This window comes from Cyprinodon variegatus, unplaced genomic scaffold (assembly GCF_000732505.1).
Source record: "Cyprinodon variegatus isolate N-32 unplaced genomic scaffold, C_variegatus-1.0 Scaffold25, whole genome shotgun sequence".
In the NCBI taxonomy this organism is placed as follows: domain Eukaryota; kingdom Metazoa; phylum Chordata; class Actinopteri; order Cyprinodontiformes; family Cyprinodontidae; genus Cyprinodon; species Cyprinodon variegatus.
Window position 1 is genome coordinate 1,138,294 of NW_015150478.1, and position 24,219 is coordinate 1,162,512.

At 37.9% G+C, this 24,219-nt stretch overlaps 1 protein-coding gene across 1 annotated transcript in view; it reads right to left on the reverse strand.

Moving 5' to 3' along the window:
- The window catches only part of atad2b (ATPase family, AAA domain containing 2B), a 97,450-nt gene that overhangs the window by 12,472 nt on the left and 60,759 nt on the right, over positions 1 to 24,219 (reverse strand). Inside the window, exons 25-26 of the mRNA XM_015394660.1 lie at positions 16,924 to 17,625; positions 14,387 to 14,517 (exon numbers count right to left, since the gene is read on the reverse strand). Of these exons, the coding sequence (XP_015250146.1) occupies positions 14,387 to 14,517; positions 16,924 to 17,625 (833 nt within the window). The remainder of the gene's footprint in view (positions 1 to 14,386; positions 14,518 to 16,923; positions 17,626 to 24,219) is intronic.

Sequence of the window (24,219 nt, forward strand, 5' to 3'; positions counted from 1 at the left end):
TCAAATTCAGAGCAATGAAGAACTAAAATAAATTTACTTTGTCCTGTATTTAGTTTTGCAGTACTTCAGATCGAAATTAAACAAAGCATACACTCCCTGTAAAAAAGTTAATCCCTGTTCATGAAAATTCCTACCTTAGCAAGGTTCTTAAACGCACCACATGCATAACACTCAGTCCGGAGCAGACAGCGGTTTAATGATCTGCAGTGTGTGCATCCATAGAGCCGTGAGTTAATATGTGTATTTTGTGTTAACCCCCCTATGCCTACATTCATTGCTAAGCAGTAGTTTGCTGTCGTTTGTATTGTGTATTTCATGGTGAACGGTTAGCTAAAAGGAGTGATTTGTTTTTAGCTGCTAACTAGCCGTATGCTGAGAGTTTGATGTTGCAGTATTGCTAATCCCTGTCGATTATACATTGCATGCTGAATGCTGGTATGATATTTCAACCTTTGAGTTTTATTTTATTTTCTACGTTCTGAATCTGTACTGCGATTGTATTTCAGAAACCCCACACAAACCCCTAAAAGATCCTTAAATGCAGATAAATCAATTAAACCTGATTAAAGGAGTCTGCTTCTTCTTACTGCAAGCACCTGAACATCTCTAAAGTGTCCTGACCCGAAACCCTGAAGTAATTGTTTCCACCTAAGTTCCATATACAGTCAGTCTATCATACACTCTCCCTTTTATTCTTTGTACCCATCTATCATTATTATATCCAAAACAAACATTAATATTTATTTTTTATGGAAACCCATTCATGTCTCACAGCTAAAACAAATTGAAAATCTGTGAAATATTTTGATGTTAATGTGTATTGAAGTGCGCATAAAGCCTATATTATTGTACATAGCCGGCAACCTCATCAACTCTGAGGTGTGGTGGGTTTTAAGGTTTGAATTAAGACAAAACTGTTGCTTACATGCATGATTTACTTAAGTTATTTAAGGCTCTGCATGCATCACTTTAGAATAACAGTTCAATTTGAATCCATACCTTTCATCAATCGCACTGACTGCAGGGTGCGCTAAGATTATGACCTGAAATCCACTAATCAGCGATCTTAACAAACATAAGTTTCTAGACCAATAATAGATACTCAAAGAAAAAAACTAAAATACTAGAAAATCCCCTCCAGGGTTTCGTTAGAGTAATAATAACCATCTGGGTTACCTACAAATTTCCCACCCTGTTGTTAGATCCTAAACATGTTGTGTTGGTGTCTATTTTAGCATCAAATAACATCTTTATGTTGATTAATAAAATGTAGCTATGGAGTTTTAGAGCAACCAGGTAACAGTGGATCACCTTAGAATGATATCCCTTTTTATTTTAGCATTAAAAGCTCAAATCAGCATAATTTCAATCAAGCTAACAAATATGAGAAAGAAAGGTTTTCCAGCCTTTGTTTTGTGCATCAAATGCTGCATTATTTTCCATGTTTATCATCATTCAGGATGATTTAGAGAACATCTTTTCTTCCTCTGGAAAGCAAGTCCTAACCTCAAGCTATTCTCTGTGTGCAACAGAGCCTCTCCTCGAATCATTTTCAATCCCATTTTAACACTTTTGAACAACAAAAACCTTTGCTTCCAGCACATTTGTCTTTTCTCTCCTTTCATGTTCCCATTTTTCTTTTCCTCCTCCCCTATCCATCCCCTCACTTTCTTCTCTCCTCGCACAAAGCTGATTGCAGCAGTTTACTTGCCGGCCTTTGCTGGCTTGATCGGGATGCTGCCGTCAGTGTGTGGCAAATGGTGTGCGAGTGTGTCTTACACAGGCTCAGTGACTGAGTGAGCTCGCAGCACACAAAAGGCCGGTAATCCCTTGCGTTAAAGACTACTACTGACACGGCCCATTTAACCTCAGCCCTCTAAACTCCCTTCACTATTGTCCCCTCCCCATCTTTCTACACATCTCTATTTTCAAATGTCTTCAAAGCACAGACACAGGCTGCAGGATGGTTCTGGAGGACGAGAACGAAGCAGGATGGTGTTTTGGGGAGTATAATGCAAGAATTTTCATACTTATTAAACTATTTTACATTTTGTTATAGTAAAACCATAAATCTTAGATTTTAATAGATTTTGAAGCAACAGAATTGCATATCTGAATTGGAAGAAATAAAAACAACAAAAAAGCTGTTTTTCTTTCCTTTATTCAAAAGATAAGACTGCTCTGTCACTCGGCCTTCTTGAGTCCCTACTTTGTAAAACAATCAACTGAAGCTCTCGTTGAATGTTTATAGTCGCTGTCCTACAGGAAGATAAACCTCGGTCCCAGTCTTAAGCTTTCTGCAACATCTAACGGGATTTCATCCAGTTATTTTAGATCAACTCTGTTCAACTTCCCTATTGCAGCTGAAGAAAGTGAACAGGTAGTGAACAGGCTGATGCAGTGTTGCTTTTTAGCCAAACATGGCATTTTGCATGTGGGGTTAAAACTTTAGTTTCAGATTGTGTGAGGAGAGCATTCTTTCTTGAGAGTTCTGCATGGCTTTCGGTAAACTGTTATTTTTTTTCCCCTACTTTTCTTCCATAAAGGAGAAATCTTTGGAACCTGAGCTAACAGGAAATTAATAAAGTAATAACAGTGGAAAATGCCTATTTCCCTAAGATCCATCTTTGGTTATATGAACTGAAGGTATTAACATGAGAGTTGATTCAGATTTGGAAAATTGTTTTTTGTTCTTTCTAAGAACAGCCCTACTAAAGTGGATGTCCATCTAAATTTGGCAGACTTATCTCAGTAAATCAGTGGCGGCATTCTCTTTCCTTATTTTCATGATAGACTGAACATTAGTGATATACAAATTACCTAGATCTAAACTCCACAGAATTAAGTATGACCGTTATGAATTTTTCGTCTGTTTTAATGATGATGTTTGCTCACAAATTTTAATCTACAAATGACTAAAGCTTTGCAGAACAGCTGCGTTTAAACTGAGGTTAAATTACGATGAGGGTCTGTTTGTTAGAGGATTAAATGCTGGTTCATGATGCATCTCATGTCACGTTTTGAAGCATTATATTTTCTGTGTGGTTTTTCCTGCCTTGCCCAATATTCTGGCCAACTCTAGAAGCGAATATATGGCACAGAACATGATTTACACCACAACACTACATGTGAAGAAGGAAATACTTGTTTGCAACATTTTTAAATGTTCCTACTTGTCATCCAAGAGTGACAGTAAATTATTTCCAAAGGTTCATAGTCTGTTGATTGCAGTGATAATTAGTGATCTAATTATTTGATGTTTATATTTATGAACCACTCATCCATCTATGTTCGTTATAAAATTTCCATGGTGCACAATGCAGGGAAAACACAGGCCGTCTAGAAGCGTGTGGAGGGTCGTAGAAGCTAGGGTAGTGGACCTTCCCTAGAGTAAAGGAATGGTCTCATATTTAGAGCAAAAGTATGTGTCAAGATACATCCTGGTAGGTGACAAATGTTTACAAAATCGTTTCACACTCGGAAGAAATTAGAAACACATATTTTGTTCTGCAGTGTGGCAGAAAATGCCTGGACAAGTTGACAACTCTAATGTTGCATAGACCTCACAGATATGTCATGCATCGTAGAAGACAACGAGCTGCATTAGATTTCTTTATGACTTTCAGAGTAAAGGGGGACTGGATATGATACACAAGCTTTTCTCTTGTTTTCTAAAAATCCTGAAAACCATCGTTCTACTTTCTCCTCACAACCTTGCACCAGTTTAACTAAAGAACAGAAACCAATCAAAATACATTTAGCTGGTTGTTGTAACAAAACCAAATGTGAACAATTAAACAGATCTTAAAGCATTTTGTAGCAGGCTAAAATTACTTCTTCACTTTCCCTCTTTTAATATGTGTTTGATAAACTCACAACTTGGTGCTTTTGAGAAAAAAAGACAGAAGTGTTTTGCTCTGCACTTGTGAAATATGAAAAGTGTTGCTGTAATACTGTCTAAGTTTTATCATGTTGCACACAAAGCTTCAGTTAAAACAAACACGCCGTGAACAATCATGCATGAAGACTGTAGCCGACTGTGATACAGTGGAGGGTCTTGCTTTGATCACTGAACGCGATTCTGGCTACAGAGAGCAGAATGTGTAAGAGAGGGGGTGTCTTCCTCAACGCTGACTGAGAGAAAAGGGTTAGCAGGCAGTATGGGGTTTGAAACCCAACAGTCTCTGTCACCAGGGACACTATTAAGCCTGCAATATCTGCCTCGGAGAGCACAATTCCTCTCCTCCTTCCTGTTTTCCTTTTTTGTTTTTTTCATCCGAAGCACAAACCATATGAATGAATTATAAATGATTCCGGTTTGTTTGTTGCTGTAAAAACCAGTGAAGTGTACGAGCTGTAGGTGGTACGTGATGGGTGGCGATCTGTGAGGGAAAAAGTTGCAGGATAAGACACTAACACTTTAGCCACACTAGTAATGCAGCATGAATGGCGTTTTAAAAAAAAATGAAACCTGGAGGAAATGATTATTTCAGCAACCATCTAAATACTCCTGATTGATTAGTAGAAATGTCTCTTAAAGGTCTTATCAGGTATCATAAAGGGAAATGTGTATTACTGATTAACTATGTGACCCTATGCAACTAAAGCAGCATATTTTATGCGTTTATCAGAGTTTCTCTGAATCGGAGACTTTTCTCAGCTTTTGAGACAAGAAAATTAACTCAGGAGTGAAAAAAGGTTGAATGAAAAAATAAATATATGGAATGAAATAATAAATGAAAATGTTATCATAGTCACTGCAGCACAGAGATCAATAAAGGAGTTACTCTTGATCAATGAGAGCTTAGAGACATGCAGCAGGTTTCCTGGGGATGGAAAGAATCGAACCCTTCTAGATTACTTCCCTAGGAAATAATCTACAAGTCAATCCGAGTTTAATAAGTGCCTTTAGTGATGCATTTAAAAACTAGATTTAGAGAAAAGACCTGGGCTGGTGGACTAAGCTGACTGATAAAGTCTAACTATCCAGCTTAGTACATAATCATAATTAAATAAAGAGGAGCTCAGTCCTTTAAGGCTGTCAAACATTTAGAGAAGTTTTAGTTCCACAACTCAAACATAGCTAATACAGCGGCTTAAATATACTCAGAGAGGAGAAAAATAATGAGAACCAAGAACAGAGGGCTCATATATAATTTTATTTTGAAGAAATATAATAAAGAATAAAAACAATAAACTAAAAAAGCCTAAAAACAAGATTTTTGATAAGAAGGATGCAGTAAGAAATGCAATATTCAAGATATCAGAATCCAATAATGTTGGTTAAAAAAAGGATGAGGTTTTGTTTTTGCTCCTCATATGTGCAGCGCAATCTGTGTAATATTTATGTGTGCTGTGGTGTGAAAAGTGTTGCTTTGAATCATGCTGACCCTGCAATAAGCCTTGCAGACCGCTCATGCATCATGAGAATATCCTCATTGAATATTAAAAACACAAACAGAATAAAAAGGTTGGAAACCTTTAACAACTGTAGGTAAATATTTTAGCCAGAGAGGCACTGATCACACATTTCTGATCTCTGCCATTTCTACTGCTTTGGTACCTTAAGAAGCAGCATTACATGTAGAAAAAGAGAATATCTATTAAACAGGACTTCGCTGCTTCAAATGAAAATTAGGGATGCACAGATCCAATATTTTTATCTGTATCGGTCCAGATATAAGGGAAAAAAACTAGATCGCTATCGGTGACATTTGACCCGATATAGGGGTCGATCTATTCATTCTAACTCTAAGCTGTGCTCTGCCGCAACAACACAATACTGCCATATTGTTTATGATTGAACGGGCGAAAGGATCTGCAGTGTGGAGGTTTTTCACGCTCTCTCAGCCTACTAGCCCAATGGCTACGTGCAATATTTGTGGGAGAAATATTCTGGGGGACAGTGTTAAATCTTCAAACTATAACACCACCAACTTAATGAAAAACCTCCAGAAGTTTCATAATAAGGAAGTCGATTCATATGCACAGAAGAGTGATCCCAGTTTGTTTTTTTTCCACACAGTAAAACAATTTTTTAGGTAATAATTTAGTGCCGTTGTTGGTATCGGATCGCTATCGGCCGACATTACATTTTAAATATCGGTATGTTATCGGAGGTGAGAAAAGTGGATGGGTGCATCCCTAATGAAAATATTAGAGTTTACACTTTAGTCCAGCTTTAGCGTGTCGTCCTAGTGGTTGATGCTAGAGGCATGCTTACCGTTTCTAAAACAGAACTTCCAAGTATTTTCCCATGTGAATGTCCATCTTTGCCTCTGAAATTTCCAAAAAGCATCCATCATTTAAAAACCCTGCATCTTCCACAACACATAGAGCTCTAAAAGACACAACATCACACGTTTGCTGTTTACCTAATTCAACTATCTACAGAAGGTATTACTATGTACTGCTCCCACAGCCTCCATGCATGACAGAAAACATAGCTTCCTCTTAAAAAGCATGTTATACATCTGCACTTTCTCTAAATTCATTTCTAACACCTCACCCATACTCAAACTATCTTCTTTCAGTAACGACGCCCAAACTAAAAAGCGCTTCTGTAACTGCAACCTGATGAGTTTAGGTAAGATGCATTCACTGACCAGTACAAGGTGAGACTTTTTGGCTTCACATCTGTTATTCCTCATAGCGAAGCTGAAAGTCAATAACCATATATGTGGCCCAAAAGAAAAGCGGCTAAACTGCTCCTTGATCAAAAAGGCCATCAGAGTTGTGAATAAGGCGTCAACATTCTCCACTATTCAGTCTACTCTTTAAGCACTAAAAGTAAAAGCCACCCGACAACATGGAACTACCTCACCTCCCACTCCACGTCTATCTCAGCCTTGACTGCTTTAAAAAGTGACTGCCAAGTGGCGGCACACTGAAAAATTCTTGACTGTTCGTCACAATTAGGTCGACTGAAGTGAAGCAAAGAATTTAAAATACCAATTTTTATAAACTGTGCAATCAGGAGTTCTAAATCTTAAGATTATATAGGGAGACGGTAGAATAAGACTCATGAGGTGCAAGTGTTCAAAAGGGTGTGAAAAATCAAGCTGTAGTTTCGGGAGGAAAAAATACAAAAGAAACCAAAATGGCAGACATAAAACCATGCTATTTTTATGTTTATATAACATTTATTAAGAGGTATTGACACACCTGGCCATCACACGTAACACCAGGGGGGAACAACTATGTGAGCAAAACAACATGTAAATAGCAGCCCTGTCAACAACATCGATGAGAATGAATGCGATGAAAAGAAGCACTTCAAATGCTATTTTATTGACAACCAAGCCCCAGTCCAGCTCTACTATTATGCAGTTTTCTTTTGAACAGACATGTGGCTTGGCCACTCCACCAGAGGGGCCCCTGCTGTCATTAGAGCTAAAAATGAAACAAGATGACAAACTGAAATAGAGTCTTTTTTGCTGACAGAATTCTCTAAAACAGGAAATCCTGACATGCTTTAAAAGCTACACATCAAGCCAAAAGACTTCATACTGTGCCAGAAACCATAAACACTAGCCTCTTTTCTGCATAAAAGCACTATAATCCGTGTATGTGTGTGTATGTTCTTGGTAAGATGCTGGAAAAAAATAGCAGGTCCCAGATTGGATTTCTTGTTTCTGGATTCTCATCTGCAATCTTCAGCACCACTTCTCCAAGCCCATCTGTGGACAAGTGTCTGAATCTTGATGAAAGAAAACAGCTGAGAATGAGAGACAGTTTGAGGAGGGGGAGAAACAAGCCTCGGGATCCATTTATTCATGCTGAGGAATTCATTTTGATCCAGACAGCATCAAGCATCATTTCAGTGAAACTGGCGGTAACAAAACTTGATTTTGCTAAGTGAATGAAAGCAAATAACCGCACCACGGCTCTGAAAGGCTTGGTGCCAGAGAACAAATGATGCCATCTCTGTCTAACGGGATTTGAGGGTAGGGTCTGCTAACTCATCTCCCTCTGATTGTATTCAGATCTAAAGAAGGTATTTTGCTAAAGTACTGACATGCTTTTAACACTTTCTACATTTCATTCCAAAATTTTGTTTAAAAGGGCCTACATTTCATGCAAATCTACTTTTTTTTACCATTATGATGCTGTAACTGAGGTATTTAGCTTGATTCATGCATGTCTGAGCAATCCTTATGGATTCTACTCTCTGAGAAGCAGCCTGTCGCTGTATACTAAGTAACGAGTGACCGCTTGAAGTCCCTCAAAGACTTCCAGCCATAACTGCAATGGAAGGCGGTTGGAAAACAAATATGTGCCAAATTTTTCAGACTTTTATTCTTAACAATTTCTACCTCCCATAAGGTAAATTTTGCACTGGTGTATAAGCATCAAATGCCAATAAAATCAATATAAGCGTGCAGCTGTAATGTAACCAATGTGGAAAAATTTAAAGAAATTGGAATTATTATTTTGCAGGCACTGTATCCCAGAGTCTCTTCAGTCTAGTTAAAAGTCAGGAATAATGAGCTCTCTGCAATCAATGAATACAACTGAGGAGAAAAAGGAACAGTGTGCCTCTCACTGCAGGCCCCAACACAAATCAGGCAGTGTGCCAGTTCCAGTCCTGCCAAAAAAAAATAAAAAAATATCTGCTTAAATGGCGACTCTCATCCTGTGCACCGGAAATTCAATTTGTTCCATAAGCCTGGGAAGAAAAAAGCAATTATTCACAGTCCACGCTATTCACAATCTGCTTCTTTAAGATATATCCCTTCTTCCCCATGCTAACAAATAAGCCCCCAGATCAGTGCTGTGTGTGGCTGCTCATAGGGGCAGCCAGTTGAAGAACAAAGATTAGACCAACTAAAAAGCCTGTCAATCAGTTTGAAAGATAAATTCAGACTCGGCAAGAGGAGCTACGCATCCCAACGGTCCCTAGCTTGCTCACAGGACATGTGTAAAAGCCACTAGATAATGGCTTGATAGCTGGATGTCACTTCGGAGCATGCAGGGAAGGACTAAGCACATGTCAGAGGAACACTTCTTTTACACCAATTACACTACACAGACCTCTCAAAAACGAACCCCCACATCTGATCAGTGGGAAGTGCTGTCAAGGGAGCCCACTGAGCCGAGGCTCCAATTTACACTTGGGGTATTAGGTGGGACCCTAGCGTGACAGTGCAAAGTACCAGTGAGATGCTCCCTGTTACTTGAACGCTTCCCGGGACGAGCGAGCGGAGCTAGTCGAGCCGACAGTTGCTCATGTTTGAGTCATAGCCTTGTTTCTTTGCTTTTTTTTACAGAAGCAACACCTGTTGATATAGAGATGGGAAAGTAGCCCGCCCTAGTAATTGGATCCCTTCTAAATTCAAGAGATGTGGAATGTTGATGGGTTAACACTAGATGAGGTTGACAGACACTGGTATCGATGCAGGATGAATGGGAAATGACAGAATGAGCTCAGGCAGCGTGGCAGCAGCACATCCAGTATAGACCTATGGATGTGAAGGAATCCAACACTGCTCACCCGTGAATGCACTTCTTCCATATTCCACACCTTCAATCTCATCTCTCAAAATTTAAAAGAGCATGTTTTCCTTTGTAGAACCTAGTAAAAAGAATACGTCTCCTTTTTTTGATCATTTATATAGAGATTTAAAAGAGCCAAACTCAAAGCTTAAGATTCAATCTTTTTTTCCAATTAGCGAATGCATCAGACAGAGGCTGATGTTTAAAGCAAATGATGCTTAATGTGCCAACAGCTAATAAACACATCATAAAGACATTTTAAGATGGCGCCACATATCATCCTTTTAACCTAATGAAATCCTGTTTAACAAGTGCTGCAGACTGAGGGATCAGAGAAAGGCTCCTGGATAATTTACAATAAATAATTGATGATCCAACATCTGAAACATTAAATAAGAGCTTATCCTTTCAGACATGCAGCTAGATAGACACGGTTGTTGGGTATTATGAATAGATTCTTGTCAATTCTTGATATGTTTCGAATATGCATGTTGATATATGCAAAAAAGCATCTGTCTGGTAAAAAAGTGGGGCTTTAAGAGTGGAAATACTTTTATTTTGTGCTGCTTTTGATGAATTCATTACCGTTGAGGCAGTAGAAGCTTCAACTTGGGTAAAATGTTGTGGAATTAAAAGCATTTTGCTGTTATTTGAGGTTTTAGTCAGAGGTTTCAGTTAGTATTGGGAGGTTAGAGCTTTAAATAACAAATGACTGTGGCCATAAAATGTGCAATCAGTGCATTTCCCCCTTTAAGACAATGCTATATTATTCACATTATATAAACTCGCCTTGACAAACTGTATATAAAAGCATAATAGATTATCAACAAATGCCAAAGTTTTTCAAGATGAGTGGCATACGGTAGTTTTTTTTTTTTTGGAATGACAGCTAAACAATAGAACATGTTTATTGTGAAGGTCATTTTTCCAGAGGATGTGGGCCACATTCAAAATGACTTTACCAGAATCAGTTTAATGTAACACAGCTAACTTCTTTTTGCACATTTCTGCATAAAGTATGCATTAAAGTTTACTAAAACCAAGAGGAATCAGTTGTAACAACATTTTACATTCAGTAATATTACAGCATGTTCCCTCATTAATTTTTAACAAAGCCCGAGCAATGCTGGCAACATCTTATGATCACAGCTCTTTTTAACATTATTACTTTGCCCGTTTTAAACTGCAGCACTAAAAAAATCTGCATGCAAAGACTTTATTTACTTCTGCAATCGTCTTTTTATGGTTACATGAGATACCACCCCAGCTTTTTATGATCCAACACATTTAAATTCCAATGTGTACTAATAAGAAGGAACATTAACTTTTGATTTTTATCCATTTTATAATTCATTTTGGTGAATGTTTAACTTTATTTTCTGTATGTGTACCACTACAGCTTGGCAGTACTGAGGCAGAACTTCAGCAAAAAATAGCCAACATAACCAGTAATCTGGATCTTAGAATGACTAAACATGCCTCAACAAATACACAATTTTATGTCTCAAATTACTGACTACATATCACGTCTAAACTGATTCTACTACATTTTTCAAGGTTACAGAACACAAGCTGGTTTAAATCCAACAAAAGCTTGATAAAGATTTGGATATCTTAAATACTTGGTAGTATAGCGTTTCAAGACTCTATAAAACATAAGAGTTTCAAGAAGGTTTTAATGTTTCTGCCTCTCTTTAATGCTTTTTCAGGTGTGTGCTGCAGTTCTAAGATACACAGCTCCTTTCTTATACCAATAAAAGAAGGGACCCTTTGATGGACCATTAAAACCAGAGAAAGGACCATTGTTGAGAAATAATACAACTAAAATGCCCTTTGTTGTGTTCTAAAATGTGAACATTGCCTTTGGATAATTTGAACCTGATGGGACAAGGAAGTCCAACAAAACTAATAGCTCAGGCAAGCAGGGAAACCAGATGGGGTTTCTCTGGAGGAGCTTCAGAGTTCCACAATTCAGGAAAAACTGTTGAAACGATATGCAGATGAACGTGTTTTGTTCAGGGAAAACTATAGGAATTTCCATTGAAACGCTGCCAGCCACCACAGCATACATGTCAGATTAAATAATACTACTTATACTAGAGATGTCCCCATCCAGGTTTTTGCACTTCAGATCCGATACCGATACTGGCCGATACCAGCCTATCCGAGCATGTATTTAAGTTTAAGTTAAAGTATTTAGCCTTAGTTGTAAGACTCATGTTGAAAAGGGTTTTAGTACTCTTGATAACATCTAGCCAGCTAAATTAGGTGAGATTGAATAAAACACAATGCTTGGTAACAACAAACTTACCTGTTTATTAAGAGATAAACACAAACTGGACAAAATTACGAATAGCAATCTGAAATTGCACAGTGAGCAGTAAAACCGTAAACAGTTAAAGGTGCAAGTATTACTGTAAGTTTTAATAAAAATGCAAAACAGGGAAACACTGGCGCAAAATAGTGGAATGGATCGTTTCAATCGGCGAAACTGGAAAATACGGACCGGATTTTTAAAAAAAAAACTGGATCGGCATTTTACATGCTTTGCCGATACGCATTTTTTTGCCAATATCGGCGTCCCGATCTGATCCACGTATCGGATCGGGACAAGCCTAACTTATACTTCAGCAAAAGTATCAAGGTGCCGTTTTATTGTATCTCATACTATATCCGTTGGTTGTGTTGATCTTTTTACATCTCTTTGCAGGTGATGAAGCAGACTGAAGACGTTTTATCGCCCTTTTATCTCTTATTTCTTTCATCTATTCTCCTTTTTCCTGTTTTTCCTTTCCTGTTCTACTTACTGTCCATATAATCTGTAATACTCACTGCATAATTATAATAAAGCTATTTACATGCATAAATGAAGTGGAACACTATGGCGATAGCTGTACTGCTCCACTTGTGAAAGCAAAATCTGTTGGGCCCTTTATTGGCATCAAGACAACTATTCTTTTTGCCACGTTGCCAGACAGGACACTGTAAAAAATAAATAAATAAACAAAAAGTCTGCCATCACCTCAGTATGGAGGAAGACAACAAAGACGGTGCCCTGGTCAGATAAGACCTGGACAGCCACCTGAACAAACCGTCCTCACCATAAACTAGGGCTGCAACTAACGATTATTTTGCAAATAGAGTAATCTTTTGATGTTTTTTTTCATCGATTAATCATTGGATAGACAAAGGTTCCTTAAAAAAGTTTTTTAATGAAATTTAACCAGGTGAAACTAAAACGTTTCCACTTGAGCGAGTTCTGCATAGAGCATACTATATATGAAATAAATTTCATATAAAATGCAAAATGTTTATACATTTTTTTTTTTACAATTCTGATATAATTACTGCTCTAAGTGGGTTGCTCTGTCAGCTAAAAGCATATTTTACTGTCTCTAACGATTAGTTGATAACTACATTAGTTGACAATTATTTCTATAATCAATCACGATCAGTACGATAAATTTTTTCAGCCCTATCCTTACAGCACAACACACAAGGAAACTGGTTAGAGGCTGCAAAACACTAAATATCAGACATGAAAATCAACCAGAACCAGTGAGACCAAAAACAAGCATGTGTTGTAATGCCCGGCCAAAACCCTGACCTAAATCCGGCAGAAAATCTGTGTCCAAATGTCACATTCCCAGCTCACAGTAGTTCCACATCTATCTGAGCTTGTACCGTTTTGCAAGGGACACAGAAAGACTTTAATCTCTAGAAGAGTGAGGCTGAAAGAGACATTTCCTAAGAGACTTGCTGCTGTAACTGTAGCAATAGGTGGTTCTGCACAGTGTTAACTGTAGATCACGTATAATTTGTGAAGTCCAGTCTGGTCAAAACACCAACGTTATGAAAACCATTGCCTTACATGCAGAGTTATGAGGAGTGTTTGTTTAAAAGGTAGCAATCAGCTCTAAACTGTTCTGTCACATTGCTGCTACACACAGGAAACTTCACAGCTGGCGTGTTTGTGTTTTCCATAGATACTGCTCATCTCTGTGGTGCCAGCCTCTGCTAATGTGCCTGTGTTTATAAGCTAAATGACAAATACAGATTCACAATATTCTTCTAATACGCTACATTCTCTTGTTGGAATACAAGTAATTAGACAGTTTACTGCTGGTGTATCATTAGTCCAATTCCTCTGGGACAACTGAGTGGTGAATAGAATTAACAGTTAATGGCAAAAAGCAAAAAGCTTTCTCTCTGCTATTCAGAGGCAACGTGAAAATAGGATTTAAAGTTATGTGGAGGTAAAAATTACAGGGCTGGGTTTTCACTGCAGTTATGGAGGGGAAAGTGTGAGCAGATTCTGAAGCTTTCACTTAAGGTACTCTGAGGCCAAAAAATCAAGTTAAAATAATTTTAATAATAGCTCCCCTTTCATAGGTAAAATAGGAGGGTTAGGATTGGTTTCAGCAGTGTAGCCTGGAGTCCCTGCAGGGCATTCTTAATTATACAGGTAAAATTAAATTTGCTATTGCTACGAGGCATTTGAGCTGCCTAGATCCAGTTTTTTTTTCTTTGCTTTGCTAAAGACAATAAGTGATTCACTACAAAATCAGTGACAAAGCTGTAAAAAAAAAAAAAAAAAAACAGGACATGAGTGCTTTGTTTAACAAAACACAATTAGCTCTGTGATACAGGAGGGAAATGTGTAAACCAATCAATTCCACTGAATCTATGAGTGCACAGCAGTAAAATTACAATTAAAAGTGACACAAATAACTGCTGCAGAGTCTATGATCCACACAATTTCATCCCCATTTTTAAAATCTAAACAATGAAAAGATTTTTGTTTTTAACAAAAAAAAATGACAAATTTAATAAACCTCTAAATTTGATGCAGTCTTGCATTTCCTGCAGCAGGAACATGAAAAATAATTACCAGAAGTCGCTGGTGGTCAACCACCACTGGAGGATAGGTAGGGACTGGTTCTGGCTCTTCATCGGTCCTCCCAGCAGATCCTGTCAGCTGCTCGGACGCGATGCACACGCTCGTCTCTTCTCTGGAACTATCTATAACCAGACAAATGCTTGTCTTATAAAAGTTTTACATTAACCTCATTTTATTAAAAACACAGAAAAATACAACTTGGACAACTTCAGAGAAACAATCTACCGGTACACAGTTCAAGAAAAAAAAAAATAAAGATATTAATGACGTCTGACTAATAGGATTTATTCCCCTATAGTTCCTGTCCATCAGTCATGTGATCATATCGTTCTATGACGGTGTAGGGAGCAGATCTGCTCGGGCCCTGCGCATGCCAGTGACATTATGCTAGATGGTTGGCTGAATGTTTCCACATGATGTAAAACATAATAGTTGCCCAGACAACAATACCATCACGCAGCGTCCGAATGACTAATGAAGCTTTACCTGATCGATAACAAAACTGAAAGAAATCTGTTTATGGTGAACAAATAACTGCAAGACCATGGTATAAACGGGGAGATCTGGGTAGCGCTGTAACTAGCTGTGTTCAGTAGCTAACAGGTTAGCCTCTTTCAGCTCAGTTTGCCATATTAAGCTACATTACTTTGGAATTCAGATCAACAACAACCGTTCATTTTCTACAAGTGGAATAACTGTTTTCTTCGTCTAAAATCTCTATGGAAGTCATTTTTTAGGACGTTTCATTTGTCCTCCTCTGCCCTCAGATCTTAATAAAAAGAACAAAAATAAACTGAGACTTTTTGGGCCATTTGCAGGCCTTGATGTTCAATTCTGATTTTTTTGTGAAATCAGATTTTCATATTTCCAAATATATGCAACTTGTATGTGATCTCACATGTGTCCCGCATGCGCAGTAGAGGACGCAATGACGTCACAGGCCAGCGTGCTCTTTTTTTCCGGAAGTTAACATGGATGGTAGCGACGGCGCGCATCTAGCGGTCTTTTCCAACCATAATAACTCAATCTTTTCACATGGTTAAACACAAATACTGCTCTCCGCATCATCATCTGCCATGGTTGTTTTTTTTTTATTGCCGCTTCTGCGTAGCAAGACGCATAATAGTGACCTTTGTCGGGTATTAATGACGTTCAGGTCGGATGAATCCGACCTGGCCGTTCAGACACAGGTCGCATTTGAAAAGATCAGAGTCGTATTGGATTCAGGACCACATAGCCAAGTGGCATGGGTCGCATTGGAAAAAAATCAGATCTGTGTTGTTCAGACTGCCATGAAAAGATCAGATCCAGGTCGCATAAGGGCAAAAAAAAATCGTATTTGGGTCACATCAGACTGCAATGTGAATGTAGCCTTTGTGTCACCTTGTAAAGCTCAGTCTGTCTTAGAAGGCAGTACTTTCCTTCAAGACTGACAGTGATTGTTTTCTACTTTCAGCTATTTTAGATCGCAACTGAAATGTAAAATAATAGCAAATACAGGTAATATGTTAAAACTCCAAATGAGATTTGATCCTTAAGAAAAAGGTGCAATACACTTTGTTCGAGTGGAGTTGCCATATGTTGACATCAAAAGAAGGGGCAGGGCCCCGAGCAGATCTGGTACCTACAACGGCTTAACTGTATAATGCGCACCATTCCCTCAGCCTTACAGCTGGCCTGAGCTGATCACATCACACACTGCAGGACCATAACCAAACACACAACTTTTTGTTCATTCTTCAATTAAATGGTGAATTTCCTTTTAAATACATGAAAAGATCAAAGGTGGAGGAAGGAATGGCTCCCGAGTTTCTTAAATGCCACAATTCAATCTTTGAACAAGAAGCTTGAAAGTTTATTTAGTTTACATCATAGACTACAGTGTGCATTCTTATAAAATATGTCTTTGTCACTGTAGCATTCTTAAAGGGGATGACGTCATACACGCGCCGCTTCATTTTTAAAAGACATAAATATAAAAAATATAACCACGGATGTCTGGGGGACAGTGACTTATTGATACGTAATGAATGCTGGCGTACCATAAATGATAAATTATGAACAGTTCAGTTTGTGCCTTCAAGTCGAATGCCCATAGGAAAACGTTACCTGGATATAACAAAACGGAATATCTTCAGAACAGCTCCAACTGACACAAAACTTATATAGGTGAGTAGAACATGATGTAATAACGTAAAATCAAGGGCCAAATGTAAAAAAAAAAAAAAAAACGGCGTTCCCCTTTAATGCCTTCCAAATGTACTCAAGCTGAGGGCCTAACGCAACGTCTATAAGTTCAATATCAACTTTTGAGATTAAAATATAATCTGAAAGTGTAGCAAAATTGGGCAGGGAAGATGTATTCAAAGTGAAACAGTTATATGCTCTAAAAATGCTTTTAGGTTGCAGTCTTCAAATATTACGATACATGAGTACAGCCAGAACTGAAAGCAGGCCAGCATTATTTAGAGCCAGGAGGATGAAAAGGACTCTCTTAAAGAAATTGTGCAAAAGGAAAATGTACAAACCTTCTTTCCCTTGATCCTCCTCAACAGTTTGTGTAACGGCTCCATCATCCCGGGGATGTTGCTCCTGAGTTGCTTTGCTCACATTTTCTTTGTGCTCTTCCTGTTCTGGCTTATTACAGCCTTCAGCTGAGCACAGAGGAGTCCTTATGTCACCCTCATTGCTCCTCTTGGGGCTATGTAAATCTACGCTATCCATTGACTCGGTCCCATTCACACAGTCCACTCGTGAAACTCTGAGATCCTCTGTGTGTTTAGCATCTGATGGCTTGAATGTTTCAGTCAAAGGATGGAAGTCAGTCTGCTTGGCCCCACTATCCTCATCTGCGTTAGGAGGAGAAGCACCACAGTGGTGTTTTTGTTCTCTGTGTTTCTCCGGGGTCTCAGTTTTTCCTTCTTTGGCTGCAGACACCTCCTCCTCTTTAGGCTTTGGGTCCTTTCTGCCTTCGGCTACAACAGGGGGCTCATTGGAGCTTTCTTCTTCTGTGGAGAGGGCATGAGGATGGTGACCATTGGGTTGGGGGCCTGGAGTGTCGCACGATGATTCCTCATCCTGTGTCAAACATGAGTCACTGGGCCCTGCAGCTTCCACCTCGGCCTCCTGCTCCTCTTCTTCCTCCTCGGTCCCCTTCTTATTGTTTTTCTTCTTGCGTATTATGCCACGTTGCCAAGATGTCCGCCTGCAAATCTTCCTCTTGAGATGATCTATGATGAGGAAAAGAGACAGACACAAACATGGAATTAAAAACAGTTTCATAACATGAGAAATTATCAAAATGAGAGTAAAGTAGAACAATGTTGACATCTTAAAATTAGCATCCTTCTATAACGAAGCTGCTGCGGAGATGGAGGGATCCTAAGGTGACAAACTACTGTCCTTCTTACAGTAGCTGAACAGAGGAGTGTTATTACAGATCCTTCCTCCAAGCAGCTGTTTCTCTAAAACCTTTCCAGATCCCAACAAACTCAGTCTACATCTTGGTTCTAGTTTGTTTGATTATTTTGTTATTAGAGAAACATCAATGTTTAATCTTTATAACTAATGATTCATGATCAGAACATCATGATCTGTTAAAGGAAGGGTTTATTTAGTTGTTTTCTGCCTGTTTTGATTTCCTTTTTATAACGACCCCCATTATATACTTATGTTGTATATCTCAATTAAAAGAACTCCGGGGTGACCCAAATTTGAACTTGTATGTATGCTTTTGTACATGATGTCCAGAGAGTATGCTTTGTGTATCTGCAGGCTTACATTTGTCTTTCACTTTCCTGCAGATACACCTGAATCTCCCCACTGATGGACAATTAAAGATATTTCTGTTCTAACAACATTACACCTTCTGCAAAGGGAAATAAATAATGACTAATGGGGAAGGCAGTGCTGCTATATGCATGTATACAACTAATGATGGCAGATGTTGCTTGGGATTTTAAGTGGAGAAGCAAAGCAAACTCTGCTCTCTGGAAAGGCCGTAAAGCTGTCAAAGCAAGCAGGAATGCTAAACGCAGTGAAGCTTCAAGGCATTTGACTTCATTTACTGCTTTTCCCAGGCATACACACAGATGTAAACCAAAGGATCAAAGTCATATTGAAGGGCAGCTGCAGAAAGAGTGTGAAATAGAACAAACATTGGGAGGAAGTTTCCCAGAGAGCATATCTAAATCATAGGCTTATGATAAAGGAACAAAGGCTGTTGTTTTTTGCTTTTTTTCTATTAAAAACAAAGCAGTATTCTGCAACTTTGATTCAAACGCCTTGTCTTAATGTAGGCATAAAACAAAACAATGCACAGCCCCACAGCATCTGTAAGGTTCTAACCTTTATGATCCTGTTAGAAAATGGTTCAATGTTCAAAATCTGCCAATAAAAAAAGTCAATAACAAGCTAAATGATTTCTTCAAGTTATTGGTGAAGGATAACTGTGTGCCAGTAAACAAATGTCTTGGATCAACAAATTTAAATGTATTCATATATGGACAAATTACTGCAAATTGATTTTACTGTACTGTTTACCTGTAGCCAATTGAACAAAAATATATCAAATGGTGAATTAAGAGTGATTACTGTCCTTGCAAATGGAAATTTCCAACTTCTTAGACATAACTTTTCACTGAAAGACCCACAAAAGGTAGCCTGATAAACCAGACTAAATGTGAAATTAAATGTGTAATTTAGTCTGGCCCCGATGAATGAGACATCGGAAGATTGTTGATGAGAACAACCTGTTGTTTTTCAAACTACGTCTGTGCCTATTGGCCAACGCTCTGACCAACGAGCGCAACTGACTGTGACGTAGTAACGGCGACAGAGAGCTAGTGGGTGAGTGTAAACAAACAGCCTGTCGGTAAAACGCCAAATACAACCTTCTTAAAAATGAATGAGCGTAGAGCCTCTTCCTGCTCACAGTTAAACGAAAACCCCAAGTCTAATCCTTTCAAAACTGATTCCAAAGCTGAGTCAAACAAGAACTGTTCAATAGTTGTTGCCATCTTCCTTGTTGTGCTTTCTCCAGCATCGCGCAGCTTTGTCATCCTGCCCTCAAAACCCCGCCCGCTGTGCATCCGGAAATTCAAAACACATCTCTGCATTGTGAATCGCCCGCCAGTTCTGCGGCCAGGGACACTGATCGAGGCTAGACAACTTGCAGGCAAAACTGATTTTGGTCGCTGATGGGTGGAGCTAGTTTACTAGTTTACCCAAAAGGACTATCTGTGGGGATGTCGGTGCAACAGGATGGTACCTTACTTTGTGCTAAAAACGGATGCTACTCGCATTAACAGTAGTTGAACTTTGAAAATTTGCCTGTTTGTAGCAGTTCTCTGTGATACATATCTGTGCAGAATAGCGCATAGAACAGAGTCCTTGTCATTGTTATGATTGTGACAGAGACCGAGGTGGCCATGAAGAATACGGGGGTCTTTGGGACAAAAACTGAACACATTTATTTCGACGATTAGATCAGTCAATCTAGTTATATTGAAGTTCCAAGGATAATGAAATGTACCATTAGATAAAATAGCTATGGGTATGAAAGTTATCAAAACATGGCGAGGACTTGTTAAAATATTTTAAAGACTGTTTTTCCCCAATGAAACAAACTAGTTAAAGCTCACCAATTTAATTCTCAATAATAGCTCAGGCTTTCTGTTAAGAGTCATTGTCCTGCAGGCAAGTGAATCCCTGCTTCAAAGTCAACTACTTCTGCAGCCTTCAAAGAATAGCCTTCCAAGATTTTCCTGTATTTAATTTCTTCCAGTATCTTAGTATTCTATATTCCTATTTTAAGTACATAAAAGTGAAGTCTTTTTTTTTTTTTTTTTTTTTTATAGAAATGGTGGCTTTTGTTTCCTATTGGTTGCCAGAGTATTAGACTAGAGGAATAAAAGCAAATAATGAAAATCACAGGTTTTTATTGCAAAAATCTAACAATAAGTGGGACAGTATGAAGGGTATAAATTGTTTTGAAAGGTACTGAATTGAAGGTTCTTTAGTATTATCTTTAAAAAAACATTTCAGTTGTGGTTTTCTGTCTTTGGGATATTTTATTCTGCTTTTTTTAGCCTTTTAACTTCTACTTGCAGTCATTGAGGATTAAAATTGCATGAACATTTGCTGCACTCAAATAGAAGTTCATCTTTCACTGACTATTTAAACTCACATCAAAATGCACTTAAGTGCTGCAATGAAATTTTTACTGCATTCTCAATTGCAGACAAACTTCCACCCATTTTACATGTAAGGTAGAAAGGCCCAACGGGGGACAGAAATAAAAGGCTCATACCAATGTTCTGCACACTAAACAACATGGATTCACAGAAGATGCAGAACAGCTTTAAGATCCAGATGGATATACAGCAGTCAGAAGTTCCTTCCTACCAACAGCAATGTCTTTACCGGTGATCCTAAGAAAATGAAGGAATAGGAGCTCGGAACGAGGTAGGAAGCTACAGTTTGGAATCATAATGAAGGAGAGAATAACAAAGAAGGAAGCAGGAAAGAAAGGAATGAAACATTAATGTTATTTATATAGCGCCAATTCACGACATATGTCAGATCATACAGTCAGATTGATTCAAACTTTTCTAAGGAACAAGTGATGAATGACAAATAAGAAAGGGAAGAAATAGAAAAAACACAAAGAATGATGGAGGCGGGAGAAGACTGGAGGTAAGGCATAAAGAAAGTTTAAAGAAAATAACAAAGGAACAAAAATAAAAGGTAGGATGAAAAAAAGAAGGTAAACAAGGGAGGTAAAAAGGGCGTCCGGAAGTTAGAAACTGAGGCATGGCTAATGGAAGGAGACAGAGCTCATCTATGAGAAGCAGACATGAGGGTATGATATACAGGAGGCAGATAGATCTTTAGGGTTGACTGGCACATGGGATAGTTTCCCAACTATAACAATGTGGATGGAGAGAGGGAGGGAGGGAAAAAAAAAACAGAGAGAGAGAGAAACCAGGCCAGGCATCTTGGGTATTTCTGTGCAGTGGCATCATACAAAGTGTTGCTCCTTAGTTTCTGTGAGCTTGTGTTTGTCTTATCCATTCAAAATACTCATTTTTGACAAATTCTTACTTTACCTTAAGGTTTATACACAGCTGCCAGCAGCAACATCTATTTGTCATCTCTTGGGTTTCTTGGCTCCATTTCCCTCATTTTTCCAAAGCACCTAAATATCCAGCAAATGTGTATTTTATAAAAAACGAAAAATAAAAAATTACAGTGGCCGAGTTTCTCATGACATCTTCCTCTCTCCACACCACTGGGAAATACCCTTGCCACAATACTTTATTCCTCCCTTATGCAAACCACAACAATTAATCAACGGTGCAATAAAACAGGTCCTGCAGGGGTCAGCCATCGCTGTTGAATGCCATGAAGCGGGCTCCCCAGAGAGAGAAAGGTGAGTCTGGATGGCAGCAAATGACTCGTCAGAGTCAGCTCTTAAATAATATATGAAAACTGTTAAACTATGAAGAGGAAACTACAGAACAGAGATATGCTTATCGGTTGGGAAGAAGCAAGGCAAAGAAAACTGGAGCACTTTGTTATAATTAAAACTGCGTAACCCATGCAAGATTTATGTAGTTGCACAAATTTTCAAGCTGCCACCACGCATACTTATCAGAACAGTCTACAAAAACACAGCAGTAAAGCTTTAGAAAGGAGGCGTATGATGAGACCACTCGTCTAACTGCCACCGAGCAGGTATTAACTAAATGACTCAGCCTGGTGACAAACTCAATTCTGTAGCGTACTTTTGACTGCAGTTATTGTCTCAAAGCAAATGACTGCCAGTGCTTGTCTGATTCACTGTTCACTTACACTCCAAACCTAGTGAACCTTTAAAAAGTTAGGACCTATAAGGTCTCTGCCTGCAACACAGTCAATTAAATACCAAGCGCTTCAACAATACATGTTCATCTGCTTACAGGAGCAGCTGCAGGTAAAAACTCAGGAGCAGCTGACTGAATCCGTCATCTCCAGTGTGAATTTAATCCAACATAAATCAAAACTATCACTAAATTCAGATGACTTAGAAATTAACTGGCTGTTACTACACTGTATTTTTATGGCATCAAAATAAACTATGTAGATTTTTATGCATGAAGACATTTGAAAACAGTGCGATATTTTCAGTACTTTTTCATTTTTCAACCAAATAAAGCTTTAGGTTTATTTCTCTAAATGTTCGATATTTGCATTAAAAATTGTTGGAAGGTTGTTGGGGTGTGAATACTTAAAAAAAGTAAGCCAATACAGACTAGGGCTGTGAACTAAAACAAAAACGACCTTCAATATGGTCATACTTCCATAGCTTATGCTTCATAAAATACTGACAGGATGATTAAATCGACTCATAAATTTTGAGAAACTTTTCATCAGTTATCCAACATAAACTTCAATATAAATATAAATGTTTTCACATTTAATTTATATAGCTGACGCAACCATTTAACATTAACAGCAGGTAGAATTCATATTAATACTAAACTAGAACAATTAGATAAATTTCTGATCATTAAATACATTTAACAAGCTGATTAAGGGAAGCATAAGAAAATGGTTTATTGTATTTCATTCTAATCAAACATTTAATTATCTGCTCTCAAGGAAGATCAAAGTGTTAAGATTTTAAAGTTCAATAATATGTAGGAAATGCGACGGTTGTACTCAAGCAATTATTTGTGTTTTTAATTGTTTCAGCTTTTAACTTAAACTGAAGCCTTGTTCGAACCCAAAATAAATTCATAGATTAAATTAGCAAAATCCCAAATGTTGCAAACAACAACAAGGCCGCCTACAATAATTCATTTCACACCAACAAAGTCCCAAACCTGCCTGGACAGATGGTCAGTTATTTACCAACCCATTTACTTCTTTCACTGTTGAACTTATGTGTTTCATCACTGTGTGTATGTGCGTTTCCATGGAAATAAACCATTTCCTTGCCTCCAGAGATTTCTTGTTTGTCAGATCCCTATTTTTGAACTTGAATTTGGGTCAACATATTGGAGAACCTGCAGGGGAACTTATTAAATCATTTCACAAAGAGATGTCAACAGGTGTTTTGTTAAAGTTGCAACAATTTTTTAGTGTTTTTTTAGATCTTCTCATGTGAAATCCATGTAAATACTATTTGTGATTAAAGTGTGAATTTGCATATATTTACAAAAGGCTGCACAAACCTGCTTTTCTTAGCAACCACAAATAATCCATTCAAGAAATGTATTTTAAATAATCTTTAAATTAGATTCTAATCTCTTTAGTGTCATCCTATAACCTTTTTGCAAAGGTAGTGATGGAACTAATACATTAATTACATTCTGCTTTAATTATATGTTGTCTATCTTTGGCAAACAGATCTGTTGGCCAGAGAAAATGCATCAACCGTCATAACCTGCTAATTGCTTCAGGCAGATAACGCCCTTATGTACAAAGGTTCACAGAGAAATGTGGGTCTGGTAAAGCAAATGAGCTCGAAATAAACAAGAGTTAAACTCTGCCACAGGATACAATTAGTTCAGAGACACCATAAATTAAAACTTTCTTCAGAGCAATTCTTATAAAGTAAACTATAAATTAATGTTAGGAAATTTTTAAACTAATTTACTAATCTTCATGTTTCCAGTAAAAAGAGACCAGAAGTGTTTTTTTTTTTGTTTTTGTTTTTTTTCAGTTTTTACTCAAACTAAATACAAAAAGTCCAATTAGTTTAAATATATAAAAAAATCTGACATTTAAAATAATCATCTCATTTCCATAACCACTGGCACCATTTTTTTTGCTAAAGC